The sequence below is a fragment of the Triticum aestivum genome, chromosome 3B (assembly GCF_018294505.1).
Source record: "Triticum aestivum cultivar Chinese Spring chromosome 3B, IWGSC CS RefSeq v2.1, whole genome shotgun sequence".
Taxonomy (NCBI): Eukaryota; Viridiplantae; Streptophyta; class Magnoliopsida; order Poales; family Poaceae; genus Triticum; species Triticum aestivum.
In genome coordinates, this window is record NC_057801.1 from 748,311,892 (window position 1) to 748,339,382 (window position 27,491).

At 44.4% G+C, this 27,491-nt stretch overlaps 1 protein-coding gene, 1 long non-coding RNA gene and 1 pseudogene across 2 annotated transcripts; 2 read left to right on the plus strand and 1 right to left on the minus strand.

Moving 5' to 3' along the window:
- Positions 1-2,345: 2,345 nt before the first annotated feature.
- LOC123066322 (uncharacterized) lies at positions 2,346-4,059 on the minus strand. The gene is made up of 3 exons (XR_006431306.1): positions 3,964-4,059; positions 3,517-3,580; positions 2,346-2,722 (listed from the first exon to the last, which is right to left on the minus strand). It is a non-coding gene; the product is annotated as an uncharacterized lncRNA (long non-coding RNA).
- Positions 4,060-8,778: 4,719 nt separating this feature from the next.
- LOC123067812 (U-box domain-containing protein 16-like) lies at positions 8,779-11,148 on the plus strand (annotated as a pseudogene).
- Positions 11,149-16,461: 5,313 nt separating this feature from the next.
- Positions 16,462-17,853, plus strand: LOC123066323 (uncharacterized). Its single transcript, XM_044489431.1, has 2 exons — positions 16,462-17,305; positions 17,406-17,853. Exons 1-2 carry the CDS (start codon positions 16,544-16,546, stop codon positions 17,445-17,447), a joined length of 804 nt encoding a protein of 267 aa, XP_044345366.1. The 5' UTR covers positions 16,462-16,543; the 3' UTR covers positions 17,448-17,853.
- Positions 17,854-27,491: the final 9,638 nt, after the last annotated feature.

Consider the following 27,491-nt stretch of genomic DNA (forward strand, 5'->3'; position numbering starts at 1 on the left):
CGGTCTTGGCAAAACTGGTGGACTCATCGTCGACGGCACCCTCTGACATCCACAAGGTGCATCGTCCACGACTGCAGCTCCGTCATCTACAATATAGCGCATTTGTTTGCGCCTCCGGCTTTGTGCGGCTTCATCATCCACGACGACTACATCATCGACCACGACTACCTCGACCACGGCTACATCATGATCGGCTACATCGACATTGACATACATGGCTACGTCTACAGCTACTCATCGACAACAGTTTCAGTCAACAGCGTCCGCCTCGTCACTTGCGTTCACGACACTCCCGTTGTGACTGCGGGAGGGAATAGAGGAGAAGACAAGAAAGGCACCAGAAGGGGACGCAGTCACCGCCCTAGGTGCCGACCCATCAGCCATCAGAGACGCAGTTGATGATAGTGCAGCGGAGAAGACTACAGATGTGCAAGACTTCAGGTTCAGTCGTAATCGTTCGCTTCACTAGGGGGAATGTTAGAGATAATATTTGAGAGTTAGAGATAAATATGTATTTAGAGATAAAATAGGTTTACACAACCTTGCCTTGTACTCCAAGCCTATCCCTCTATCATGTACTCTATATATACCCTACACAAGGGTCACATCAATACAACAAATATTATAGCTTCTATATTTTTCACAGTCACGCCTGTTAATGTCACACACCCAAACGAATTTATTTTTAGTAGATTCGATTGATTTAGTCCAAAATGGTGATGCAAACATAACTTCTCCCAACAATGTGGAGTTAAAGATTCCCGCAAAAAAACTACGAATCAAAGATGTGGCCAATTGTCTCCATCCAGAACTCCTTGAGCTTATCCTTGTTAAGGCATTCGTCCAGCTCGATGTTCCTCTTGAGCATGGATGACGAGGTCTTTTGGTCGATGGATGGGTACAGGGTCGAGGGAATCAATTCAGTTTTGCTGGGAGGGAGAAAAACCAGCGGGGAGGAATGATGGTGTGAGGTGAGGCGGAAATAAACTATGGACGCCAGCCTACCAACTCAACAATTCAAAAATAAGCCTGTGGCAACCATGAAGTGTTCTTAGTTAAATCCCATGAGGGCATGCCATTGAACAAAATTCAAATGAACCAATTAAGCTCACCTACACAAAAGCATGCCCTCATCCATGAAGTGTGTGGAGATCCGACAGAATAAATACCAAAACAAAGTGTTATTAGTTAGATGCCCGTGCGTTGCTATGACTACAATGCAAGTATGAGTTTCTAGAACTACTTCTTTAGACTGTAATATTGTCCAATGGCATGACATCTGGTAAATTTTTTTCTGCCCCAAAAATCATCATGCTGGTGTTTAAGCATAAGGACATTCAATAATCAAGGAACTGATGGTAACAAATAAATATCAGTGATATAATTCATTCCTTTGCAAAGTTGTGAAGTAGCATCACATCACATCACAGAAATCACAAGGGTGCAAAAAAGATAGTGTCACAACATTACTGACTACCAAGAAATTAATAGATGGATGACAGATGTGGAGGCACATCACTGCAGTTCTCACTGCCGGCACAAGGTCTGGACAACACATAATCGACAAGCACAACTTTCGCCTTCAGGACCATTCCTCTCCATCATCTCCGACCTTGTTACAAGAAACTGAAAACAAAACTATGAGTAAATGAATACATGAACAAAGAAGAGATATCAATAAGAAATTATTTCTATGGTTTCGCATATAGACTTTGTAACTCCTTGCTCCACCGTGGAAAAACAAAAGGCACTTGTACCATACTTACCTCGTCATTCATTTCTTATTTTTTTTCATCAAGCAATCCAAACTTGATGAAAAAAATTTAAGAAATGAATGACGAGGTAATAAGATGGAGTGCTGCTAAGGAACACCGCCTCCTCCCTGCATTGAAGGGCTTCAGCCGCGCAACAAAGATGCAACATCGGTCATGTGGTTGGGGTGCGTGACTATGAATGACCCAACACTGGTAGCAGAATAGTATACAAATAACCTTGTTAGCTGCGACCTTGCTTTGAGGCACTAGTCTCAGACAATCCAGGAAAACTATGATCTGGATAATACCAACTCCCTCCAATAAAAGCACTGAAAAAACAGTTGTACGAATAGTAAGCATGATCGATGTAAAAATAAGTGTACGCATGGTAGGCATGATCAATAGAAGAAAATAAAACAGAAATCGCTCTCCGAGGCCAGTGAGGCGCAAGCTGGTCAGTGAGGCGCAAGCTGGTAATATACATATACACGTGGCAGAAGAGACAAGAGACGGCCTTGAACCATGCCTCCTCTCCTGCACACCTTGTGCACGGCGCAAGCCCGATGTCGCCCATCCTTTGTGCGCCTTGCTGCTCTGGTGGCGGCACGCGAATGCGGGGAAGTCTCTCGCGTGAGGCACGGTCAGGTTCTCACGGCACCCACGCCCGGGCCTAACATCAGGAGCTCGGCGGGGTTGGGATGGTTGGAAGAGAAAATGTGTGAAAGTTACTTGCCTACATCAAGTCACTGTAACTTGAGCATCCTAATGTATGACCTGCTTACTTGAGGGGACAGAGAGAGCCAATGGAATGAAAGTTCCTTGGATAATATTGAGTTTCTATCAATGTTTCCAAAGGGGGATTACTCCAGCTAACTGGATTTCAGAGAAGAGCATGATTCTGAGGTTCTCCAACCGCAACCTCTGTTAATATTTTATTTTCCCATTGTTCCTGCATTTTACTGCATGTACTGCAAATTTTGCGAGTTAGTAAATAATTAAGTAAACCAATATCTAAAATTTATGGCATAGCCTATATGAACATAAATAGTGAATAACATTTTACGTGTTTCTACTATTTTTGCTCTCTAATTCGTAGGTACTTGTTATATTCAGTTTGACACGATGAGATATGCTAATAAGCACGGAGTGGACATAATTAAACCTCATCTGTTGTTCACAACTTTGATTTATTTACTTCTCTCTCTGTCATGAGATAGGGCAATAACCACAAAGGTGTACGCTATTGATCTGCTATTCACATCTTGCTGTCAGGTTGCTCAAAGTCTAAACTAATAATATAATGCTACATTATTCTCAACTAAAACCATGCCAACTTCTGAACTCCAGGCTACAGAGGTGTAGGTTGCTTACTACCTAAACGAAACTGATGAGTTCAAGAAAGATTAATTATACCATTAATCGATTATGAGCATGCATGTAGCACATCTTTCAGTTACATGCATCAAATTAAGGTTATTTAGCTTATACCCAAAATTGTACTGCATAGCAGAATGTATCTCAGCTAATGATCGTGGGTGGAAACCCCATAAGACCAGGATACACCTGCTTAGCTTGCATGAATGATATGGAGTTGAAAGCTCTGTAAGATATAAATTAGTTCATGCAAATTGAAGTTATATGTAACAATTCTGGAGCAAGCAGAGAGAACAAGCGCTAGCTAAAGGATAGAACAACATAATATATCCATGAAGATTTGCTCAATATAGCAGTGTTCATTCTTAGCCCGGTAAGCCTGTAGTACCTGAGGAATGTGCGGCATAAAGTCCCTCTATAACTCCCAATCATGTGGGTTGAGTAATAACATCCTGGATATGTAGACAAAAATTATACCATAAAATATTTGTTTGCAAAACAACTGTTATACACATCAGGAGATGAGAAACTACTAAACTGAATCCAACCTTTGTTGCATTAATAGAAGCATTTCGAAATGTTGATTAATGGACAATAAAATAGGGAAGCCATATTTCTCCAACTTTAAAAACAAGTGATCTTGATATGTATGTACATAATCTAGAGCCCGGCATCTATCCTTCACCTTGATATCAATTATCAAACAGATGTCAGATATACAACTACTTTCCCGAAATGCTAAATGATTCAAACTATTTAAGAGAACCGCAGCAGTCAATCGAACATGAAACAATGGAGATATGAACCAAATACTATGTGTAAACATTTTATAAACCTTTGTATCCCTTGAAGCTTCAGGGATATCTCATCGGCTATGTTGCGTGCCAGTTGCAGGAAAAGGGCCATAAGGACCCCTTGGTTTAGAGGAACAGGGTTCGCTCCACACAGCCTGAGGGAGTCCCGGATTAGGGGGTGTCCAGATAGCCGGACTACCATCATCGGCCGAACTATCATCGGCCGGACTATCATCATCGACCGGACTCCAAGACTATGAAGATACAAGATTGAAGACTTCATCCCGTGTCCGGATGGGACTTTCCTTGGCGTGGAAGGCAAGCTTGGCGATACGGATACGTAGATCTCCTACCATTATAACCGACTCTATGTAACCCTAGCCCTCTCCGGTGTCTATATAAACCGGATGGCTCTAGTCCGTAGGACACAGCAACAACAACAACCATTACAATCATACCATAGACTAACTTCTAGGGTTTAGCCTCCTTGATCTAGTGGTAGATCCACTCTTGTAAACATCCACAATATCAATATCAATCAAGCAGGACGTAGGGTTTTACCTCCATCAAGAGGGCCCGAACCTGGGTAAAACATCGTGTCCCTTGTCTCCTGTTACCATCCGCCTAGACGCACAGTTCGGGACCCCCTACCCGAGATCCGCCGGTTTTGACACCGACACAGCCCTTGCAAATCAACCTTGCCGAATGGGCATTTAGAGTATCAGGTATCCACAATTATACATATGGTAACTAAAATGGTGTATGACTTAACAAAACTAAGAAATTCTAGACCTTGCCAGGTTGAAAGCCAAGCTCATTTATACATTTCAAAACTCTCTTTTAAAATAACTAATAACTTTGAAGGCATACATGTAACTATGTTCTACGTGTACAGAAATAATTCTCTCGTGAGGTTGTATCATATAACATAAATTTTCAGTCACTTGGTTCAGTTATGTAGAGATGGTGTTCTCATTTCCGGTTTCTAGTGGAGACAGAATAAACAACTTTCTTAGGTTCTTCAAGTAGTATGATTGGTACCAGGCTCCTATAGCTTCAACGATGGATGGTTGAAAAACTGCAAACACAATCAAGTGCTAGAAAAAACAAGCAACACAAATAGAAGTTCCCTCGGTTAGCAATATAGTGTACCGCTTAAAAAGAAACTTGGATGCTTAACTGAATTTTGTCTATGCTTCAGTTTTAGAAGCCTAATTGGTGCTAGGCATTTGAGAAGCTTACCCCAACTGATGCACATGATTTACAACTACAAGAAGAGATGTTAATACAAATATTCATTCTACTCTAATGCGGAAAAGAACAATAAAACTGGAACATAAGCAGAAAGATAAAATGAGCACCTACTGAGTCACCTGTATGCTATGGATCTTCCGCCTCACAGACTCTGTTGACCTGCTTAGTGCACGACAACGACGCTGCTTCTTCTGCTGCATCCGGTCTTGGGCTCCATGACCTAATAAACCACTGATTACTCCACCACTGGCTGCCCCTGCTAGCCTTTAAAACCAACATCTTCCACATTGCAGACACTCGGAATAGGGTCATTGCAGACAGGGCAAGCACCTTCATAGAGGAAGTGTGAGAAACCCGACCCCCTGTCTGGAAGTGGTCACGCCGGTCCTTGGTGGTGGTGGCCGTCCCAAAAGACGACGAATCTACTATCCTCGATGCCCGTGGTTATTGGCGCTGGTTCGCACGGGGAAGCACATGGTACAGCGGCTGCGCGGCATGGGCGATTGACGCGTGAAGGCGAGGAGAGGCCGACGGATTGTGGGGGCGCCAGTGTCAAGCTGTGAGGAAGCATCACCGGGGTGCGTGAAGAGAAGTTGGTCACACCGGTTGGGAGGCCGGTCGATGTGTATCCCCGTGATCCAGCCAAGGAGCCGTTGCGCTTGGCAGGGGAAGGCCCCGCCGACGCCATGGAAGAGACACCATGGCCGCCGCCACTATGATGAGCAGACGGCAGTCAGCCCCTATGGGGCCCACCATAGAAGATGTCGACGCCAACAGGGAATTGGCCGAAATCACCTACATCATCCCGGACATGGCGTGCCTTGATGTTGAGCACCTTCATGGTGGGCATCCTCGCAGCCCCTTGAACCCACAACAGCTTCTCCTTGCATCCCCATCGCTCTTTGATCTATTGCATCCAAAGCCCGCGATCCCTCCTTGCAAAAACAAAAACAGAAGGCAAAAATCAAATGTACTTAAAAAGGACGGAGCTATCATCCTACTGCAGAAAAGAGTAGCCACTCATGAGTCATGACTCATTCAACAGTGGCAAGCAGCAACAAACACAGTCAGGATTGTGTGAAACATGCAATGCACCTAATTTCACAGCTTTCGAACAGTAGCAAGCACCAGCACACAATCAGGACTTTCCGAAGCATGCAGCAGTGCATCAGCACACAATCTATAGCAACAACAGGGAAGCCGGATACAAAGTCGGCAAGAGCCGCACCTCTTCCCCCACAGGAGACAACTGGTAAGCCTCATCGTCGTGCACACCGAACCTGCCGCCGCCATAGCCGCCGTCCAGGCCCGCATCATCCGCCAGGCTGCCGCGCTGCTCCAGCCCCTCCAGCGGCACCTTGCCGACCCGAGTCGAAGCGCGAGTTCTCTGCAGAGGAAGCAAAAAAAAACATAAATCTCCATTGGTGTGGCGCGAGAAGGAGAGAATTCGCCCGGACCGCCCGCGAGTTACACGAAATTCAGCGGAGGTACGCGTAGATGCGAAATCGACGGTGAGACCAAGCGGATCAAACTCAACTAACTACAGCCCACCAGAACATCACTGGGCAGCGGGAGGAACCACATTCACCTACGGTGGAGGCCGACGAGGAATAGGCAGCTTTTACTTCTTGTAGACACAGTGCATAGAATCTTCTGTTCTTCTGACTTTGATTTCCCTTAATTTTTCTACCTGCAAAAACTAAGAATAAGGGTAGCGATCTCAGCAACAACAGTGTACAAAATCAACTTTGGTACGTAATATGTGCAAAATCAGATGCCATAGCATAATTAGGATCTGGAGGACCTGGACGTGGGCGATACAAGGCATCGTTGGAGGGACACGGATGGCACGGCGGCGAGCATGCCGGCGGCCGATCCACTCACTTCCCTTCGATCCTCAATATTTTAAATAGCGCACTACAAAATATAGCGAGGCTCTTCTCTAAATGCTATACAAATTATAGCGCGCTAATAGCGTGCTATATTTAAAATAGCGTTTGCAAAAAAATCAAATATATCTAAAAATAAAGTATTTAAGCAACTAAACTTTTTATAGGAGCAAGCAATATATGCATAAGGGCCAAATCCATCACATAAAAAGGAGTGAGAAAGGGATGAGAAGTGAGAACTAGGGTTAGCCGGTTAGGTCTCGTGGGAGAATCTGATAAAAGGAGTGAGAAAGCTAGTGGTCGTGGGTTGGTTTTGGCCTGCTGGGCCTGCTGGGCCGTGCTTATTTCAGTTTTGCACGGTCTGCACGTTGTAACGTTACAACGTTACAACGTTATAGCGTGTGTAGCGTGCTAATTACGCAATTAGCGCCGCAGCGTCAGATTTTGCCAAAATGTAACGTCTTCCTTCCAAATATACTATAACCGCGTTATAACGGCGAAATAGCGTGCTATTTAAAATATTATTCCCAACACCGCTCCATCCATGCCCACTCCGCAAGCAGCCCGAACTCAGGAAACCAGGATGGTAGGAGTGAGAGAGAGAAGAGATAGGGGAAGGAGAAAGGCTGAACCTCAAGCATGCCGGCGGCCGATCTAGAACCGCGATGCACGTGAGGGGAGGGTGGCGGCCTCCCGTGCCTCGCCCCGACGGGAGCTTGGGGAGGCACCGTCCGCCACAGATTTGACCGCTCTACTCATCATCTCCTTCTCGAAACCCTAGCGGCGGCCGGGCATGGGGTGGGGGTCTGGAGTGTTATCACGTGGGGGAATGGAGAGGAGGAGCTGCTCCTGCCGTCGCGCTCGAAGAAGAGGTTGGTCCGGTGGAGCAGTAGGGGCGGCGGCGGAGCGGGAGATGGGGCGGGGGCGGTGGAGCGGGAGACGAGGGAGAGAAGGAGGTCGCAGCGGGAGCGGTGGATCGAGAGGAGGGGCGGCATGGCATGCGGGGACGAAAAACAACAACAAAAAAAACGATGAAACTGAGAGGTGGGATCGTTGCTGCCGGGGAATTAAGAGGTGGGAGGGCGGACGAAAAAACTCAGCGAAAATAAACGACGCAGACTATTCACCAACTGCTTCATTAGGAGTAGAGATATACGAGGCTATACAGGGTAAGCAGAAATTTTATCCGGTGTCATGTGACACCTGTTGTGCCTACGGCAATAATGCTAAACATACAAAGAATTACACGTAATTACACGCTGACTATAATTTTTTTCGTCTACTAATCAATCATAAACTTGCCCCCCTGATTTTCAGAAGGGTGAGCCGCCTACCCATCTATTGACCAATCAAATTAACTTTTTTTTGTAAAACCTTATAACTCGTATCAATAGTCTGTATGGTGGTACACTCGCCGCAGGAAAGAAAAGATACACTGTATGGTGGTACACTGCACAAGTTCATTTTCTTTATTTGATTTGATTTGATGTGATGTGATGCCACAGGAAGCAATGAGACACCCATACGAACGAGTAAGGGGGTGTTTGGTTCAGCCAGAGACTAAAAAAAAGTCCTTAAAAAGTCCCTAGGAATCAAACGGGAAGGACTTTTTTTACAGGGACTAAAAAAAGACTCTACTAGAGAGTCTTTTTTGATTAGTTTTAGACTAGAAAAAGTCCTAGAACTTCTCAATCAAACACCCCCTAAACCGGGATGATCAAATCAAAGGTCGGTTCGAAGCAAAACAAAATAACATACTCCAGTTCATCCCATTCCTCCAAGAAACAACACGGAACGTGCGGGTTCGATGTTTGAATGTTTACTACTGCTGCTGCTACTGGTTTTTTTAAAACGCAGATGTTCACACATATGCACATATATCAACCCTAGGAATGCAGGCTCTACCCTTATGAGGACCGATATACTGTATGTACGCATCATCTTGTGATTGACCAAGTCATTACATGACAGGAACACCTTCGCCTACTGAACGAACATCATCGGATGGATTAAAATGAATTTAAAAAAATGAAAGCACCTATGCCAAGTCTATGACTTGAGCTCTGATGGACCGTTTCCACCACAAAACCTCTCGTTAAAATTATCAAGAGAACATCCCAGTCTAGTCTTGAGCGTACATCCCAGTCCTTCTAGAGGGGTAGAAGGCCTCAATCCTCTCCACTAGTTACAAGCATGCATGCATTAAAATAACTCAAATCGTCATTGCATGTTGGTATATTCAGAAAAAATATATTTTATAGTTCAAACCATCACCTCGATTCAAATCGTCAACCTCTCTTGCACTTGCAGTTGGAGTGTGCTCTTGTCTTTTTCTTTTTTTTTTTGACAAAGGCATGCAGTGCCCTTTTGTTTGGGCAAAGAAACGTACGAGTTGATTGTGAAACGTACTGTCCTCCTGAAGGATGCGATCCAAACTAAATTTAAGAGGTAATAGCACCCTAGATATCCTAACTTGCACAGAATGTGATGATTCAGTCCTAAATTTGCAAAACTTGACTCCATCATACCCCAACTTGCACTTCATGTGATGATTTAGTCCCAGGCCAATCAGAGAACGACAATTGGCAGCCAGGTGGCTGGCCCGGTCAATGCACGCACTTTTGATAAACCCCCCCTGCCTTTTCCCCTAATCAACCCGGCGGGCGAAGGCGACCTGCCGCGGTCGGCCTCGCTGTGCCTGCGGGAGGTGCTCCTCGTGCTGCAGCGCTTCAAGGCCATGGTGGCCGACTGCGCCGCGCGGAGCCGCACGCTGCTGCTGCTGCAGTCGGACGAGATGGACGCCGAGCTGCGGGACCTGCACCACGACCTCGCCACGCTGCTCGACCTCCTGCCCGTCGTCGAGCTCGGCCTCGCCGACGACGTCATGGACCTCCTCGCCCTCGCCTCGCGCCAGTGCCGCCGTTGCGCGTCGGCCGCCGAGCCGGAGCCGGCGCTCAAGACCACCGTGCTGTCGCTGATCGAGGAAATCGAGCGGGAGATCGTGCCCGAGCGGGAGAGGCTGGAGGAGATCCTGGAGGAGGTTGGCATCAACGACCCGGCCAGCTGCAGCGACGAGATCGAGAGCCTCGAGCGGGACATCGGCGACCGAGCATCGGAGAGATGGACTGCCGCCATGATCGCCCTCGTCGGCCTGCTCCGGTACGCCAAGTGTGTCCTGTTCAGTGCCACGCCCCGGCCTTTTCGGATTCCAAGGCGGACATCGATGTCGAAGATGACGGGGAGTCACCGGCGCCCCCACCGGACCTCCGGTGCCCCATCTCCCTCGATCTAATGCGCGACCCAGTCGTCGCCGCTAGCGGTCAGACCAGCGAGTCGATCGACCGGTGGTTCGGCTCCGGCAAGTCAACGTGCCGTCGTGCCCCAAGACGGGGCAAGTCTTGGCCAATCTGGAGCTGGTGCCCAACAAGTCTCTCAAGAACCTCATCTCCAAGTGGTGCCGGGAGAACGGCGTAGCCATGGAAGTCTGCGAGGCCAGCAAGAGCGAGCAGGCCCAGGCGGTGGCCGCCAACAAGGCGGCGCTCGAGGTGGCGCGCATGACGGCGTCGTTTCTGGTGAAGAAGCTCTCCGTCTCATTCTCCCCTGACGCGGCCAACCGCGTGGTGCACGAGATCCGGCTGCTCTCCAAGTCCGGCTCGGACAACCGCGCGTTCGTCGGAGAGGCCGGAGCCGCGCCGATGCTGGTGCCCTTGCTCTAGTCCGAGGACGCCGGGCTCCAGCTCAACGCCGTGACCGCGCTGCTCAACCTTTCGATCCTCGAGGCCAACAAGAAGCGCATCATGCACGCCGATGGCGCCATCGAGGCAGTGACCCACATCATGAGCTCCGGCACGACGTGGCGCGCCAAGGAGAACGCCGCGACGGCCTTGCTCAGCCTGGCGTCCGTCCATACGTGCCGCCGAGCCTTCCGTCGTGGAAAAGTTAGTCCACCTCGTGCGCACGGGCCCGACGAGCACAAAGAAGGACGCGCTGGCCGCGCTGCTGTCGCTGGCAGGCGAGAGGGAGAACGTCGGGAAGCTGGTGGAAGCTCGTGCGAGAAGCGAGCAACGGCAGCCTGCGGCGTAAGGGAGCAGCAGGAAATAGGTGGCGCAAACGAGATCGGGAGCAGCAAATCCATGCAGCCAACTCTCAAGGTCCTCCTCGTCGTGGGGATCCTCAATCTAACGCCGTTCTGTACCTCTGCCTGAAGCTCAACTGAACCTGTAAGTATAGATCTCTGTAGCTAATCTGCTTTTTTTGCGGAAAATCACCTGGTTAATTGTTACATGCCCATCGATACAGGATGTTCATGGGAAAATAAAAAAGTTCCAGGAAACTCAGGTTTATATGTAGCTTTTCTGTCTTCCAAGATGTAACCAGGAAATTTAGTAAACCAGGATATTAAGTTCCAAGAAGTTTACTTAATATCCTGGAAGACAGAGATCATGGTTTAAGTTCGGTTCCAGGATGTGAATTTTTGACTAAACTGAATTTAATTGTGAGTAAGATGTCTTTTTCTAACTTATAACCAAGAAGCTGGATATTAAGTAAACCAGGATGTATTTCTGTCTTCTAAGATGTAGTATTTTTTTTTTGACATATAAATAGGATATTAATAAGTAAACTTTCGTGGAAGGCACCAGCAATATACTCAATATTAAGTTAACCAAGAAGCTGGTCATATTCAGATAGTTTACTTAAACCAAGATCTTTCTCTTCCAAGATAGTATTAAGTAAACCAGGATGTTAATGGTGTAATTTATGTAACCAGGATACTAAGTAAACCAAGAAGCTGCCGTGGTAGGCAGATTTTTATGTACTGTGCTACCCAAATCATTTTTGTACCGTTTGCTTAAGGAAAAATCACGTTTCATGTTTTTAGGTTTCTTATTATATACCCAAATGTTATGAAACATTTGTCTTTGCAACTATCTGAGTCTCACATAATTAGGTGCTCAAATGAATTGACTCTCATCCATCATAAACGAGATGCATTGTTCAGCGGATTTGATTGAAGTCCTAAACTGAAATCAAAATTAACGTGAGGCTTCCTCTTTAGTCATTGCCATTCATTATGGCTTGCAACACCTGGCGCTGAATTTGAATTAATTCGGTCACAACAGACTGCACCACACACGTAATTAATTCTTGGGCCAACTTGTACCGCAGCTCGTATTACGCTAGTGTATTGAATATGTATTGCCTCTAATCAGGCCAAAGTAACGACACGTGAGGATTTCAGTGGATGGAGCACCTCGGAGTCAAAAATCTGCGTCCGCAATGTATGCTACATTTTACCATAAAAAAGGAGTGTGCTGATTTAATTCAGGTGGAGTGAGTGTGGGTTAATTAGGGAAAAAAGCGGGGGGTTTTATCAAAAGTGCGTGCATTGACCGGGCCAGCCACCTGGCTGCCAATTGTCGTTCTCTGATTGGCTTGGGACTAAATCATCACATGAGGTGCAAGTTGGGGTATGGTCGAGTCAAGTTTTACAAGTTTGTGACTGAATCATCACATTCTGTGCAAGTTAGGGTACCTGGGCTGCTATTACCTCTAAATTTAATCCAAGCAGCACTTTCTCAAGGTGTTTGCTGTTCGCTGTTTGTGCCACCGGATGAGGTGAGAATGTGATGATCAGATCACCGGCAAGGCAGAGGTACTATATTTTCCATGGGGTGTACAGTGAATGCAGGACGGGACTGCTACCAGTGCCATGCCAGTACGATGGATGACAACTTTTGACCCCACTTTGACAGCCAAGGTGGTAAAGTCCTGTTGAGGCTACGGACCTACGGTCACAGGTACTAGTAGTAGAGATATGCTACACTGTACAAGATGCTTTTTCTTTCAAGATGATACGGTGCTTCATGTGATTTGATGTGATATGATGCCACGGGAGGCCATGAGCTGAACGAATAAACCAAGGGTCATCTCACTGAATTTCGAGATTTGATGTGATGTGATGCCACATGAGTACTCCATCCTGTTTTATTGGTCCCTTCATATTTTGTGCTAAATTTTAACTTTATATTTAATTAATAATATATTAATGCATGTAACAAAAAATAATATCATTGTAAACTATGTTCAAATACAAATCAAACAATATAATTTTCAGTGACATGAATTATTATTATTATTTTAGTTAAATTTATGGTCAAAATTTGACACAAAATACTAAAGGGACTAATAAACCAGGACGGAAGTCCCTATCTTCCTTCCAAAGTTCCACCATGTTTAAAAGCCCCAATAAAGAAGAAATAAAAACTTAAGAAAATTAAAACAATGAAGGTTTTTTAAGAAATAATGAATAAGTGACACTGGTATTACCCTATAAGAACAAATAAAATAAAATAAAAATGAAACAAATCAAAATAATGAACTTTTCAAAGAAAGAATGAACTAGTGGCATTGGTGTTACCCTTCAATATGAAAATTAATAAAACATAACGAAGAAATTTGCACACGATTTACACACAAGTTCAGTGGCGGAGCTAGCAGAGAATGGTAGGGGGGCAGAGAATAAAATATGATTGTTTGGGGTGCTAGTGACTACTTTTTTCTTCTATCTCAGCCCTTACAAAAAAATCCTTCATTGTTTTCTCTAATAAACCAGGACGGAAGTCCCTCCCTTCCTTCCAAAGTTCCACCATGTTTAAAAGCCCCAATAAAGAAGAAATACAAACTTAAGAAAAACTAAAACAATGAAGGTTTTCTAAGAAATAATGAATATGTGACACTGGTATTACCCTATAAGAACAAATAAAATAAAATAAAAATGAAACAAAGTTCAAGTATTGGATGTTTGTTTTATGCATATTATCAAAAGCACAACTTGTGCAATAGCGGAGCTATGTGCACTTATAGGGTAAATGAGTGTCACTTATTTCACAAACAAATCAAAATAGTGTTTATTTCTGAAAAACTCAGTTTTCTAAAAAAAGAATAAATTATTTGCACAAGTTGTGCTTTTCATAATATGCATAAAATAACATCCAATACTTGAATTCACACAAAAAGAAGTTCCCCAAAAAATGAATTAGTACAATTGGTATTGCCCTTTCAAAAAAGAAAGTGAACAAAAATAACAAAATTTGCCCACACTGTTTATATGGAAAATTGGACTTTCTGTAATATGCAATAATTAGTATATAATACTGAAATTCGTCAAAAAACATTCCGTTCAAAGGATGTATTAGTAGCATTCGCATTACCCTTAAAGAAGAACGAAACTAAAATAAAAACTAAGAAAGTTAAAATAATTAAGTTTTCGAAGAAAGGATGAATTAGTGGCATTGGTATCACCTTTAAGAAAAAAAGAATTTTTTTGAACAATAATAACACAACTTGTCCGCAGTTTACACAGAAATTACATTTTTTATAATATGCAAGGATAACATATAACTATGGAATTTCTGAAAAACTCAGTTTTCTAAAAAAAGAATAAATTAGTGTCATTGGTATTGCCCTCGAAGAATAAAATGAAAAAAAGTAAAGAAAAATCTAAGTAAATTTTCTAAAGAAGACTAAATTAGTGGCACTGGTAAACACCCTTGGAGAATAAATAAAATAAAACAAGTAATGACAAAAATTCCACATGGTTTACATAGAAATTGTTTTTTCTTTTTAATATGCAAGAATAAGCATATAGAGTGGGGTTTGCGAATAATAAGTATCTTAAGAAGGAATGGATTAGTGGCATTGGTATTAGCCTTAAAGAAGAAAGAGAATAAAATAAGAAACTAAAACAAAATCAAATCAATAAAGTTTTCTAGGGAAGAATGAATTAGTGGCATTGGTATTAGCCTTAAATAAGAAAGAGAATAAAATAAGGAACTAAAACAAAATCAAATTAATAAAGTTTTCTAGGGAATAATGAATTAGTGGCATTGATATTACTCTTCCCAAAAAGAAAATAAAAATATTGAAACACTTAATGAATTTTTTTGCACATAATTCACAGAGAAATTAGATTTTCTTCATAATATGCAAGGATAAGCATATATTACTGAAATTTATTAAAAAAGGTTTCCTACATAGAAATAAATTGTTGGCATTAATATTACCATTAATGAAGAAATAAAATGAAATTAAAAAATCAAAATAATGAATTTTTATAAGGAAGAATCAATTAGTGGCATTGGTATTACCCTTTTAGAAGAAAGGAAATTAAATAAAAATTTAAAAAATCAAAATAATGTAATTTTCTATGGAATAATGATTTTTTCTAAGGAATTAAGAATTAGTTGCATTGGTATTACCCATTTAGAAGAAATAATGAAATAAAAGCTAAAACAAAATCAAAACAATGGATTTTTTCTATGGAATAATTAATTAGTTGCATTGGTGTTATTTGTTAAGATACACCATCTCCGAACCGAGATGAAGTTTTGCGGTGCGGTTGCACGAGCAGAGACAATGTGGCCATCAGGCTCGTCAACCATGGAGACCATAAGTTTTGCTTCTTGTTGCTATACATGTTGGTCAATTCATTGAATCACTCAAATTTTCAATTTGATAATCACCACGTTGTATAGCCCGGACAGGTTAAGGAACACAACTCTTACACACTCTATGATGAGGTCGAAGTTAGCCAACCTTTGTCGGTCGAAACTGAAGCTGGATGACCAAAACACACAATCATGCCATCTGCTCTGCCGGACAGTGCCACCGAAACGAACACACGGAATAAAAAAACCGACTCGGAGAACCAGATCAAGGGAAACTCCTCCCAACAACGCAAAACACCATTAGCGCGAGAATGAGCCAGGGAAGCCTTACTCCATGTTCGACGATAGCTCCATCACCGCACCACCGACGACAAAGGATGAAAACCTTAATAAAAAAACCCAGCTACCAGCATCGACACGGAACCGTTAGATCCTTGTCCCTTTTCATTGTGGAGGTGGCGAATGGAGAAAGGTGGCGGGGGAGGCGTGAGCTTGTTGGGAGGAGGTAAATCAGCGATGTTGTGCTACTACCTCCGTCCGGGTTACTAGTCCTCGTATTTGGTCATATTTTTATAGTGAATTTAACTAATCAAATATAATTTATACGTAGCAAAAAAATTTCAAAAAAATACATTTGAATACGAATCCAACAATTTTTTTATAATATGGCTTGACATTTTGATTTCATCGTAAAAGCCCCGGAGAGAGAGAGGTTTCACGGTACTATTGATGGCATTTCCCAAATGCTATTCATCTGCCACCTTTGTCCAAATTTCTGAAATTGCACGTCTGGTAGTGGTAGCGGAGGGAGCACGCCACCCCGGTCAAAAGGCGTCAACGTGCAGGCTGAGACGCGGTTCTGGTGGGCCCACCTGCAGAGCAGGATTGCCCTGACTCTCTCCAATAGCCCCTCGACACGTGCCCCCCCTCCGTCCTCTTTTCACCGTACCCGCATTCTCTGCCGCTCGCCTCTTCGGAAAACCCCAACCTTTCTCTCCTCTCCTCTCCTCTCCTCGAACTCACCTCCGGCCATGGCCATGGCGAGACAGATGAGCAAGAAGGACCTGGAAGTGGTCCTCACGCAGGCCATGATGGCCGCCAAGAACGTGCGGGCGCAGCGCGACCGCCTCCTGGAGCTCCACCGCCGCCTGCAGCGCCACAAGGCGGCCGCCCCCGCCCCCGCCGACGCCGACGCCGACGCCAGGCTCGGGGAGCTCGGCTCGGACGTCATCAAGGTCTACTACCTCGGCCTGGAAGCCGGCGCCAAGATGCTCGGGAGCTGCGTCGAGATCGCCGTGGAGAGCAACGCCATAGCCGCCATCAACATTGCCTTCGCGCTCATGCCCGACGAGCAGCTCTACGATGCGCTGCTCGCGCAGCGGCTCCCGCCCCGCCCCACCACCCAGGCCCACGCCTTCGCCCGCCTCGAGGCCGCCCTCCTGGCCGTCAAGATGCTCGAGGAGCACCACCTCCCGCGCTGCGTCGAGTGCCTCGTCGGCGGCCAGGCCCCCGTCCCCGGCAAGCCCGCGCCTGATGCCGCCTCCGCCGACGCTGAGGGCCTCGCCAACGCCGACCGCCCGGACGCCGCCGCCAAGAAGAGCAGCAAGCCCCGTCGCGCAGCCAGCGGCGACGTGCACAAGGCGCTCGACTACCTGCGCCGCGCAAACAAGATCACCAACCTCGCCGTGAAGCACATCGACCACGCTGTCACCGTCCTCTCCCGCTTCGCCGACCCCGAGGAGGTCGCCCGCCTCACCGAGTTGGCCGACAAGCACGCCTACCTCGGAGTTGAGGTCCAAACTCCAAATCTCTCTCGTCTTCCTTCTTACTGTAGAATCTACCGGCATGAGCATCAATCTGACAGTTCGATTCATCATGTTCATCTCACTGCAGATTAGCCAGCCCACTACTTCAGCTGACCCATCAACAGATTAGCCAGCTTACAACTTCACCTGATCGATCGAAGGGGGGTGGGATCCCATGAATTGCTGATGGAATTAAGCCATACTCCTCCTAGCATATATACCAGTGGTTGACTTCATCTATGATCTCTAGATAGTTCATCATGCATTGCAGACTACTTATGGCTTCAGTTGAGTTGGGTCCTTCAGACTAACCTGCTCATATACTACTATGATCCGGATGCAATCTATCTTAGCGTCATCAATTAGGGATAATCAATGTAGTATAGTAGTAGTGTGATGTTGACTGCATCTTATCTGTGGGGCGATCGAATCGAATTGCAGGAGCTACCGAACTAGTTCAATGCCGAAGCTGCATCTTTGTTCGTGGACGATCGAATCGAATTGCACGATAAAATTGCATCTGTTGTGTGTTTTAATCACGTTATATGTGATGTTACTACCATGTTTGGTAATCTTCGTAGCTAGTACATGTTGGTTATTTGGGACTGGGAGCATCGATCAGGCACAGTTTGCTTGATGTCCCTGTTCATCCAAACCTGGTGCCTAATTGTGTCATTATGTGTGGTGGCCTGATGTCCCTAGTTAATGTGCCTGAAGGTAGAACTAGCGTACATTGGTTTCAGTTGCATTGTTGATCAAAGCCGATTGAGTTCTTATCAATTGCTTAGTTTATCTAGCCTCTCTAGTTCATCCAACCTTTTGATTGGTATCAGTTAAGCTTGATCTGCATAATCTGCCGCTACTATATCTGTGTTTAATTTCCTGAGGACCGTGGATATTCTTAATTTAGCTTGTAATTGTAATCTGGTAGTGTGATGCTGACATGCATCTTGTCTCTGTGGGACAACCGAATCGAATTGCAGTTTCGGAGCATGTCAAAAATTGGGATTTTGAACACGCTACTACTATGTGTTTAATCATTTTCTGTGATGGCATTTGCTTCGATCATAGGATAATAATCTAGATTAATAAATGTGTGCATCCCAGTTCGTTAATCTTGTTCTGCATGGCGTAACAGTTATCTGGTATGGTTGTGAATTATGATGATCAACCATAGTCACCGAGAAACTCATGATGAACTGCATCCTACGTATGCTGTTTGTTTGGGTGGATGCATCAGGCACATTATGCTATCCCTGCTCCAACATGTTTAGTAATCTTCTGCCTCGTATTATTAGTTCTTGGTGTGATATCCGAACTGATTCTTTTGAAACGCCTAGTGATTCAGATTAGAGTTAGATATGCCACTACGGGACAAAGGTTCTGCGCCGAGTGCTCGGCTGCTCGTCGAGTTCTTTTCTGTGGGTACTCGGTAAACAAGGACTTTGCCAAGTGCTCCCCAAAATAAACTCCTCAAAAAGAAGACACTCTGTAACTACCAACCATCCTTAGGTAAACTCCGCAAGGGCCTTAGGAAAAAATTCTCTCTTTTTCCTCGAGGAAAGGCACGGAAGCTGGAAGCTAAGTATGATGTAAATCACAAAGTAGTATCATCCTCGATCTAGTGGGTAAGTAGAGTTAACAAATAGAGAGATCAAATTAATCTTGTAAGACATTATTAATATTCAAAGAAGGATTGGTCAGAGAAATTAAATGACACACAAAAAATCTTATGGGTATGTCATAATAAAAAAAATGCTTTATAGACATGTCATTTACTTTTAGAACTAGATCAGAAAGCTTATTGGGATGCATGTCAATCAAATAAATTATAATTTACAGTTAGCCGAAGAGAAGAGGTTGTTTGACACGAGCGCTTTAGATGAATGGAGGAATGAATATTACGAAAATGCAAAGATTTTTAAATAAAAAGTTAAAAATTGCCGTGAGAAGAGATATAAAAATATGAATCTCTACTCCTAATGTCTGAGTTGGTGAATAGTATCCACGGTTTATTTTCGTCCCACCACTTTCGTCCGTATTATTTCGCTGTTTTTTTTTTCGTCCCCTCCCCCACCCCACCTGTTTAGTTTCGTGTCACCCTCTCACACAATGAAAAAAATCTGAACGGATCAGAACTTTCCATGCTGACGCACGTTATTTAGTAATGTCTTTATGTGAAAGAATCAATCACGATCAATCATTAAAGATCAAATCTAAATTAATTAACCTTACCTTAAATCGCTCAATCACATTAATTAGGAATCAAAATAGCCAATCCTGGATCTCCTAATCAGATATGTGAGGCATTATTTCCATCTATTTGTCAGCCGAATCAGACATGAGGCATTCTTTCTAACGAAAAACGGCGCACGACCCCTGCTCACCGACTCACCATGCCGCCGTCACCCTGCTACCCTCTCCACTTCGCCGTAGCAGTCGTTGCCCGCACGCACCATCAAGCAGCCTCCACGGTGCCCACGCACCTCGGCCATGCAACCTCGACATCCATGGTAAGGTGGCCGTCGGCTGGCAGAGGTCAGGCTGAGCAGATGGGATCTGGTGGTCGGCTGGCTAGGCACCTGAGGCGGATGTCCCCAGCCTCAGAAGAGCGGACACGAGGTCAGGTGGTGGCCTGGCCGGAGGAGGTCCGGTCAGAGCTGGGAGCCATGGAGGGCGGCTGGTGCAGGGTGGCCCTGCCCTGACGTGGCAGCCGATGGTGTGATTCGGTGGTGGAGGAGGCCTTATCCATGGCCGGGCCATCCAGTTGATCTCACATCTCCACTAGCCACCACCACCACTTGATTCCATGCCTCACTTCCACCGCCGTTTGAGCCCATGGCGCGAGACTGGGAGACGACTCTGACGGGCATATGGGACACCGCTGCGGTCGCCTGATTAACGGGCGCCGTGAACTCAAAAAAATTGAAGACATCTGAACAACTCGTGTAGTACCAGACAACGTCATGGACGGTACTGGATGCAGTGGCGGGACCTTACCCTGCTTTGGGCCATGGTAGGTGATGAGCTCCCCTTTCTCTCTTTCCTTTGCCCTCACAATTTTTTTTGTTTATGTTCCTTTTTATTCTCAGATCGAAGTCAGTGGGACGTGATGCGCCATAAGAATAAGATGTTTGCCTGTTTTCAAATGATGAGTTGTTTCAGAATTGTTAGAATAATTTGGTCAGCTGGCCCTCGTTCTTTTCTGTTTGAATTAGATTTGCTTGTTCTGAATTTTGCAGGCATGTGGTGTGTTGTATTGATCTTGGTCTTGTTTGTTTTCAGAGACACCTGGCGATGTGTCAAAATTTGTTCTGCATAATAAAGGAGTGTTGAGGATGATGGCTTTCATGTTGGTTTAGATGATGTTGGTTCGGTAGTGTGGCTTCTAATATGTCAGCTAAGATCTTGGGGTATCATATTCGCTGATTCTCCACATTGCAAGATTTTTCCTGTGTTCGGTTAGGTGTGATGTGTGTCGCCTGTGTGGATATGTTATGGCCGCGGGCCATGCGTGTGCTTGTGACAACATGCTAGGTAATATTTATGGTCATGGTGCAGTATTCAAAATTTGGTGCTTGATCGTACGACAATACTTCATAAGATGTGGTGCAAATGTTAATTGGGAATTCAGCCGTCTTTTATCTAATATATTTGCATATAGATGGTGCATCAAATAGCCTCATAAATCTGAAATGAATATATGTTATAGGAGCCTTACACTTATATATAGTTGTCATGAGGTGAATGGGGTGTGCTTATCATGATCATATGATATTATATAGGTACGTACTTTTTTTGGTATATCTCTTGGATTTGTATTCATTGATTCCCGTTAGCAGTCATTTGTGACTAGAAATGTTTCTGAAATTTTGGGAAATTAGACATGATCATTCTGACAATGAATGAATAAAAACAGACATTCAATCTTAGCGAGTCCATGGGCAATACGGTACCCATTTCTTGCCCGGCACACAGTTGGAAGGATATTTCCATCCTTGCCTTCCATTCTTTGCTACAGAAGCCATGAGTTCAGTTTTGATTTTGAATCTAGTCAAGTTCAGTTTAAATTTAATTATACTTACTCTGTACTATTTTTTGTTCATAATTTTATAATTTTTGTCATGAATTTTCGAAAGCCATGAGTGTTTTGGAAATGTTAAGGGTCGTCAGCAAATATTTTATTATAGACTTGTATAGGATTATTCAACACTAACACTTGTAACATTTTAACTCTTTATGATACCCATGTGGCAATGGGGAGAGAAACAATGAAATCCTTGTTGAGAGTCTACAATTCCTAAGAAGGTGGTCTTTCGGTTACCGTGATTTTACATAGATAGAGATGTTATTTATGTGTTTTCCACCAAAAGATTTTGAGATTGACACTGGTCAAGTTCCACTTCGCTGCTTCTTGTGTTATTATGTATACTAAGAAGTGAAATTTATTTTATGCATGTCTTACTTTTGAAATTGAGAGCCATTTGTTTTGACTACAGAACAAGTGCATGAAATTGAGAGCCAGTTGTTTGGACTACAACACAAGTGCATGATTATGTGTTTGAAATTTAAAGTGTAAGTGGTTAGAGGTGGAAGGAGTGATTGAGAGCCGGATGCACCATTGAAAAATGTGGCGATCTTGGGTCCGAGAGGTGGAGAGGCAAAGATAGTGAGTGGAGGAATAGAAGAAGAAGAATGTGGTCCTGAAAGAAGAAGAGGAAGAGGGAGGGAGAGAGAGAGAGAGAGAGAGAGAGAGAGAGAGAGAGAGTAGAGAGAAAGTGAGAGGGAATGCGGGGTTGATGCTGCTGATTGCCAAATACTACTGCTAATTATACCAGCTGATTATAAGGAGGTGTCGTGGCAGTTTATCTAGGGGTTGATTGCCTAAGGTTGCTACTGATTACTGATTTTGTATAGTAATCGTTGATTGCTAGAGAGATGAAAATGTGTGTGTGCACTGATTGCGATAGCTATATGCCACTAGATGTGTATGCTGCTGCTGAAAATGTGTTGTTTTTTGTTGTTTTTGAGAGATAAACATATGGATTTGATAACACAACTGAAAATGTAGGGTATTAAAATGATGTACATATGGATTGGATAATTTCACAAGACTGATAAAATATAGGAGATATGAAGGTTAAGATAAAAAATGGGGTGATGTTGGAATTAAACAAAATTTAGGGGAGTCCCATATATAGTAATTTAGGGAGATTCTAGAGTTCCTATGACTCCTATTCCCAATTGCTCTCATGTTCCGACCCCCACCTAACCCTCCCATACAACATGCTTGGCATCCATGTCCGTCCCCGTAGCCTGCGATAAGAAGCGAGAGAGGGTCTGATGGATGGGGATCGAAGGAAGGGAATCCATGTCCATCCCTGTAGCCCGCGACAAGTAGCGAGAGAGGGTGGGATGGATGGGGATCAAAGGAAGGGAGGGAGAGGGGGGGTATCTTTACTATTAAAGGTGAGTTTGCGATAGTGATGGTACATTAGTATGTCGTCGTTCATACACCCATCCCTCCCCTCGAGTTCTCCTCGTTCGTCCATCTGCCCTGAATCACACAAGATCTTCCGAGGGAAAGGAAATTGTGATGCAATCTCTCATGTTAATTCCCATAATGCATGTTTCTCCTACACGTGATCCGATTTGATTGCATGACTTTACTAGGTAAATCAAGCATTGGCTCACTAGATTTCATGGTGCCTCCTTGCATAACGCACTATGCCTTCTCCCATTCTCCCGTGGGTGCCGCATCCCCATGCCGACAACCTTTCCTTGCATGTTGTGTCCCTATTTGGCGACACGTGGAGACATCACATGCCCCCAGCCTGAATTGGCCACCGTACTCGGAGAAAGTGCGGCGTTGCGGTGAGCAGCAGGTTGTGTTGTGATAACCCACAAGTATAGGGGATCAATTGTAGTCTCTTTAGATAAGTAAGAGTGTCGAACCTAACGAGGAGCTAAAGGTAGAACAAATATTCTCTCAAGTCCTATCTGCCACTGATACGACTCTATGTACGCTTAGTGTTCGCTTTACCTAGAACAAGTATGAAACTAGAAGTACTTTGTAGGTGTTGTTGGATAAGTTTGCAAGATAATAAAGAGCACGTAAATGTAAACTAGGGGATGATTAGATAAAGAAGCAATAAAGTAAATAAAGCGAGTGTGGAAAAGTGGTGGTAGGAGTTGTGAAATTGTCCCTAAGCAATTGACTACTTTACTAGACCGATAGCAAGTTTTATGTGGGAGAGGCATAAGCTAACATACTTTCTCTTCTTGGATCATATGCACTTATGATTGGAACTCTAGCAAGCATCCACAACTACTAAAGATCATTAAGGTAAAACCCAACCATAGCATTAAAGCATCAAGTCCCCTTTATCCCATACGCCACAACCCCCTTACTCGGATTTATGCTTCTGTCACTCAAGCAACCCACTATAAGCGAATCATGAACATATTGCAACACCCTACAACGGGAATCCCTCACGCTTGTGCGACATGGAGGGTACAATAGGACAACAACATAACCACAAGAAAATTAAACCAATCATAGCAATTCATCAATCACCGATAGGACAACGAAAATCTATTCAGACATCATAGGATGGCAACACATCATTGGATAATAATATGAAGCATAAAGCACCATGTTCAAGTAGAGGGTACAACGGGTTGCGGGAGAGTGGACCGCTGAATATAGATGGGGGAAGGTGATGTATATTTTGGTGAAGATGATGGAGGTGTTGGTGTAGATCGCGGTGATTATGATGGCTCCCGGCGGCGTTCCGGCGCCACCGGAAGCAAGGGGGAGAGAGCCCCCCTTCTTCTTCTTCTTCTTCCCTGACCTTATCCCTAGATGGGAGAAGGGTTTCCCGTCTGGTCCTTGGCTCCCATGGCTTGGGAGGGGCGAGAGCCCTTCCGAGATTGGATCTATCTCTTTGTCCCTCTCGGTTTTTGCTTTCTCAGATTCTGCCCTTCCACCGTTTTTTTATATATGGAGATCCATAACTCCGATTGGGGTGAATCTTTCGCCTAGATTTTTCTCACAAAATTAGCTTTCTTGCAGGAAACGAAGAGCATCAACCGCCTTACGGGGTGCCCATGAGGGTCCAGGGCGTGCCTACCCCCCTGGGCCGCGCCCCTGCCTCGTGGCCCCCTCAGGCACCGTCTCGCATTGATTTTACTTCCCAAAAATCATAAATATTCCAAAATAATTCTCCGACCATTTTTATCCCGTTTGGACTCCGTTCGATATTGGGTTTCTGTGAAACATAAAACATGCAACAAACAGGAACTAGCACTGGGCACTGGATCAATATGTTAGTCCCAAAAATAGTATAAAAAGTTGTCAAAAGTATATGAAAGTTGAATAATATTGGCATGGAACAATAAAAAATTATAGATACTATGGAGACGTATCATGTTGCCATGGATGTCACCCTCAGCTACGATGGTTTGCACTCCTTAGCACCGGGATCAGCCTAGGGTGTTGTAGAGGGGGGAGAAAGGGGGCGGGCAACGTCGTGGACAGTAGGGGACACGAAGTGAGAGCAAGGCGCGAGCTAAATGATGTGGCATCGAGGGAAGGCGACAGTGAGAAGCCTTGGTGGGCAGAGCAACCCAGGGGAATGAAATGTGAGTGTTGTGTTGTGCCATGAGAGAGTGAGAGGGTGAATTACTATTTTAAGATAAGAAGAGAAGTGGCTTTAAGGAAAAGTGATTATTTATTATGAGAGAAACGTCACGTAATTTTTATATAGTAAAAAATATCACAAACCCTAACAAGTCATTTCTAGAGAATAATTACCAACAAGTGATTTAGAGGTGAACCTATGTGTTATTAAAATTGGGATGCAACTCACTCTACTAAAAAGCACGATGCTACTCACTATATGTTATTAAAATTGGGATTCAACTCACTCTACTAAAGGCACGATGCTACTCACTCTAACGAAAAACGGCCACCTGCTTGCATCTAGGCCTATGAATATATATTGTATATGCACTTATTTTTATTTTTTAATTTTAATATATGTTTATATGTTCACCTTTGTAGATCAGAGGTAAAAACGTTGGCTTCAAATGATGCTTTGAAAATGTTGATCGACAAAGTCACTAACATAACTATAATGGATTGGACTGAAAACTAGAGGAGGGCCATCATTGGATGAGAAGGGGCGGGGGATTAACGGATTTGAAGGCAGGGTACAAGAGATCTCAGGTGGCGGAGATGGTGGTAGTGTTTAGGGGGATGGCCGACACATCATGTTACAACATTTTGTTTGCACCATCCATCTCGAGCAACCATGGAAATGGAAGAAATTGGTGGAATTATGTTAGAAAGATCTATTTAGTGAAGAGATGAGGAATAATGTAGTTCATGACGGTCACTTTCATCGTCCACGTATTGTCAGCCTTGTCGGCACAGGAACACATATAGTGAGGGGTGCGTGGGGTGAGAGAGTGAGAGGGCTGGTTGTGGTGAGAGAGTAGCTGAGGTCAGAATAAGGTTGAGCAGGTAAGCTAAAAAAACTAGATAGACAACATTCCTCATTGTGCGAGAATTTCTTAAGTGCATAAAGTAAATTTTAATTTGTAACATATTTTTAGTTTGATAACCGCTCTATTTGTATACATCGTCAAATTTCCTTTTTAATCAGTTTACATTGCAAGTGAAGTGGACTTCAATTATTACCTAATTATGCCCATGCTATTTTTTCTCTACATGTGAAATTTAACATGCATTATGTTTGTATAACTTCACAAAATATTTCAAAGCCCGTGGCAACGCATGGGCATTCTACTAGTTAAAAATAGAAGACAAAGTTATCTTCTACAAATCTAGTTTCCGACATTTTGCAAATAAACTTTCTATCCAAATGGGAAGGTCCAAATATCATGGAGGGCATTTACTAGTTAGGTGCAATCAAGATCAATGATGCCATGGGCAAAAGACCAGGAGTGGTGAACGGGAAAGACTCAACATTTTATTGCTAGTAACCCTCTTAAAGTGGACACCGATGTTATAAAAGCAAGTACCCCAGAAGAGTTCATTGAAAATAAATTCTGGGAGGCTCTACAGCTGTGACACCCCGATTCAATCGTTCACTAATCATGCACGCAAACGTGTACGATCAAGATCAGGGACTCGCGGGAAGATATCACAACACAACTTTAAAACATAAATAAGTCATACAAGCATCACAATACAAGCCAGGGGCCTCGAGGGCTCGAATACAAGTGCTCGATCATAGACGAGTCAGCGGAAGCAACAATATCTGAGTACAAACATAAGTAAACAAGTTGCCATAAGATGGCTAACACAAACTGGGAAACAGATCGAAAGAGGCGCAGGCCTCCTGCCTGGGATCCTCCTAACTACTCCTGGTCGTCGTCAGCGGGCTGCACGTAGTAGTAGGCACCTCCAGTGTAGTAGGAGTCGTCGTCGAAGGTGGCGTCTGGCTCCTGGACTCCAGCATCTGGTTGCGACAACCAGAAAGAAAGGAAAGGGCGAAAAAGGGGGGACAAAGCAACCGTGAGTACTCATCCAAAGTACTCGCAAGCAAGGAACTACACTACATATGCATGGGTATATGTGTAAGGAGGCCATATCGGTTGACTGAACTGCAGAATGCCAGAATAAGAGGGGGGTAGCTAGTCCTATCAAAGACTACGCTTCTGGCAACCTCCGTCTTGCAGCAAGTAGAAGAGAGTAGATGGAAGTCCTCCAAGTAGCATCTCCAAGTAGCATCGCATAGCATAATCCTACTCGGCGATCCTCCCCTCGTCGCCCTGTGGAAAAGCGATCACCGGGATGTCTGGAACTTGGAAGGGTGTGTTTTATTAAGTATCCGGTTCTAGTTGTCATAAGGTCAAGGTACAACTCCAAGTCGTCCTGTTACCGAAGATCACGGCTATTCAAATAGATTAACTTCCCTGCAGGGGTGCACCACATAACCCAACACGCTCGATCCCATTTGACCCGACACACTTTCTTGGGTCTTGCCCGGCCTCGGAAGATCAACACGTCGCAGCCCCACCTAGGCACAACAAAGAGGTCAACACGCCGGTCTAAACCTATGCGCGCAGGGGTCTGGGCCCATCGCCCATTGCACACCTGCACGTTGCGAGGGCGTCCGGAAGTAGACCTAGCCTCCCTTATACA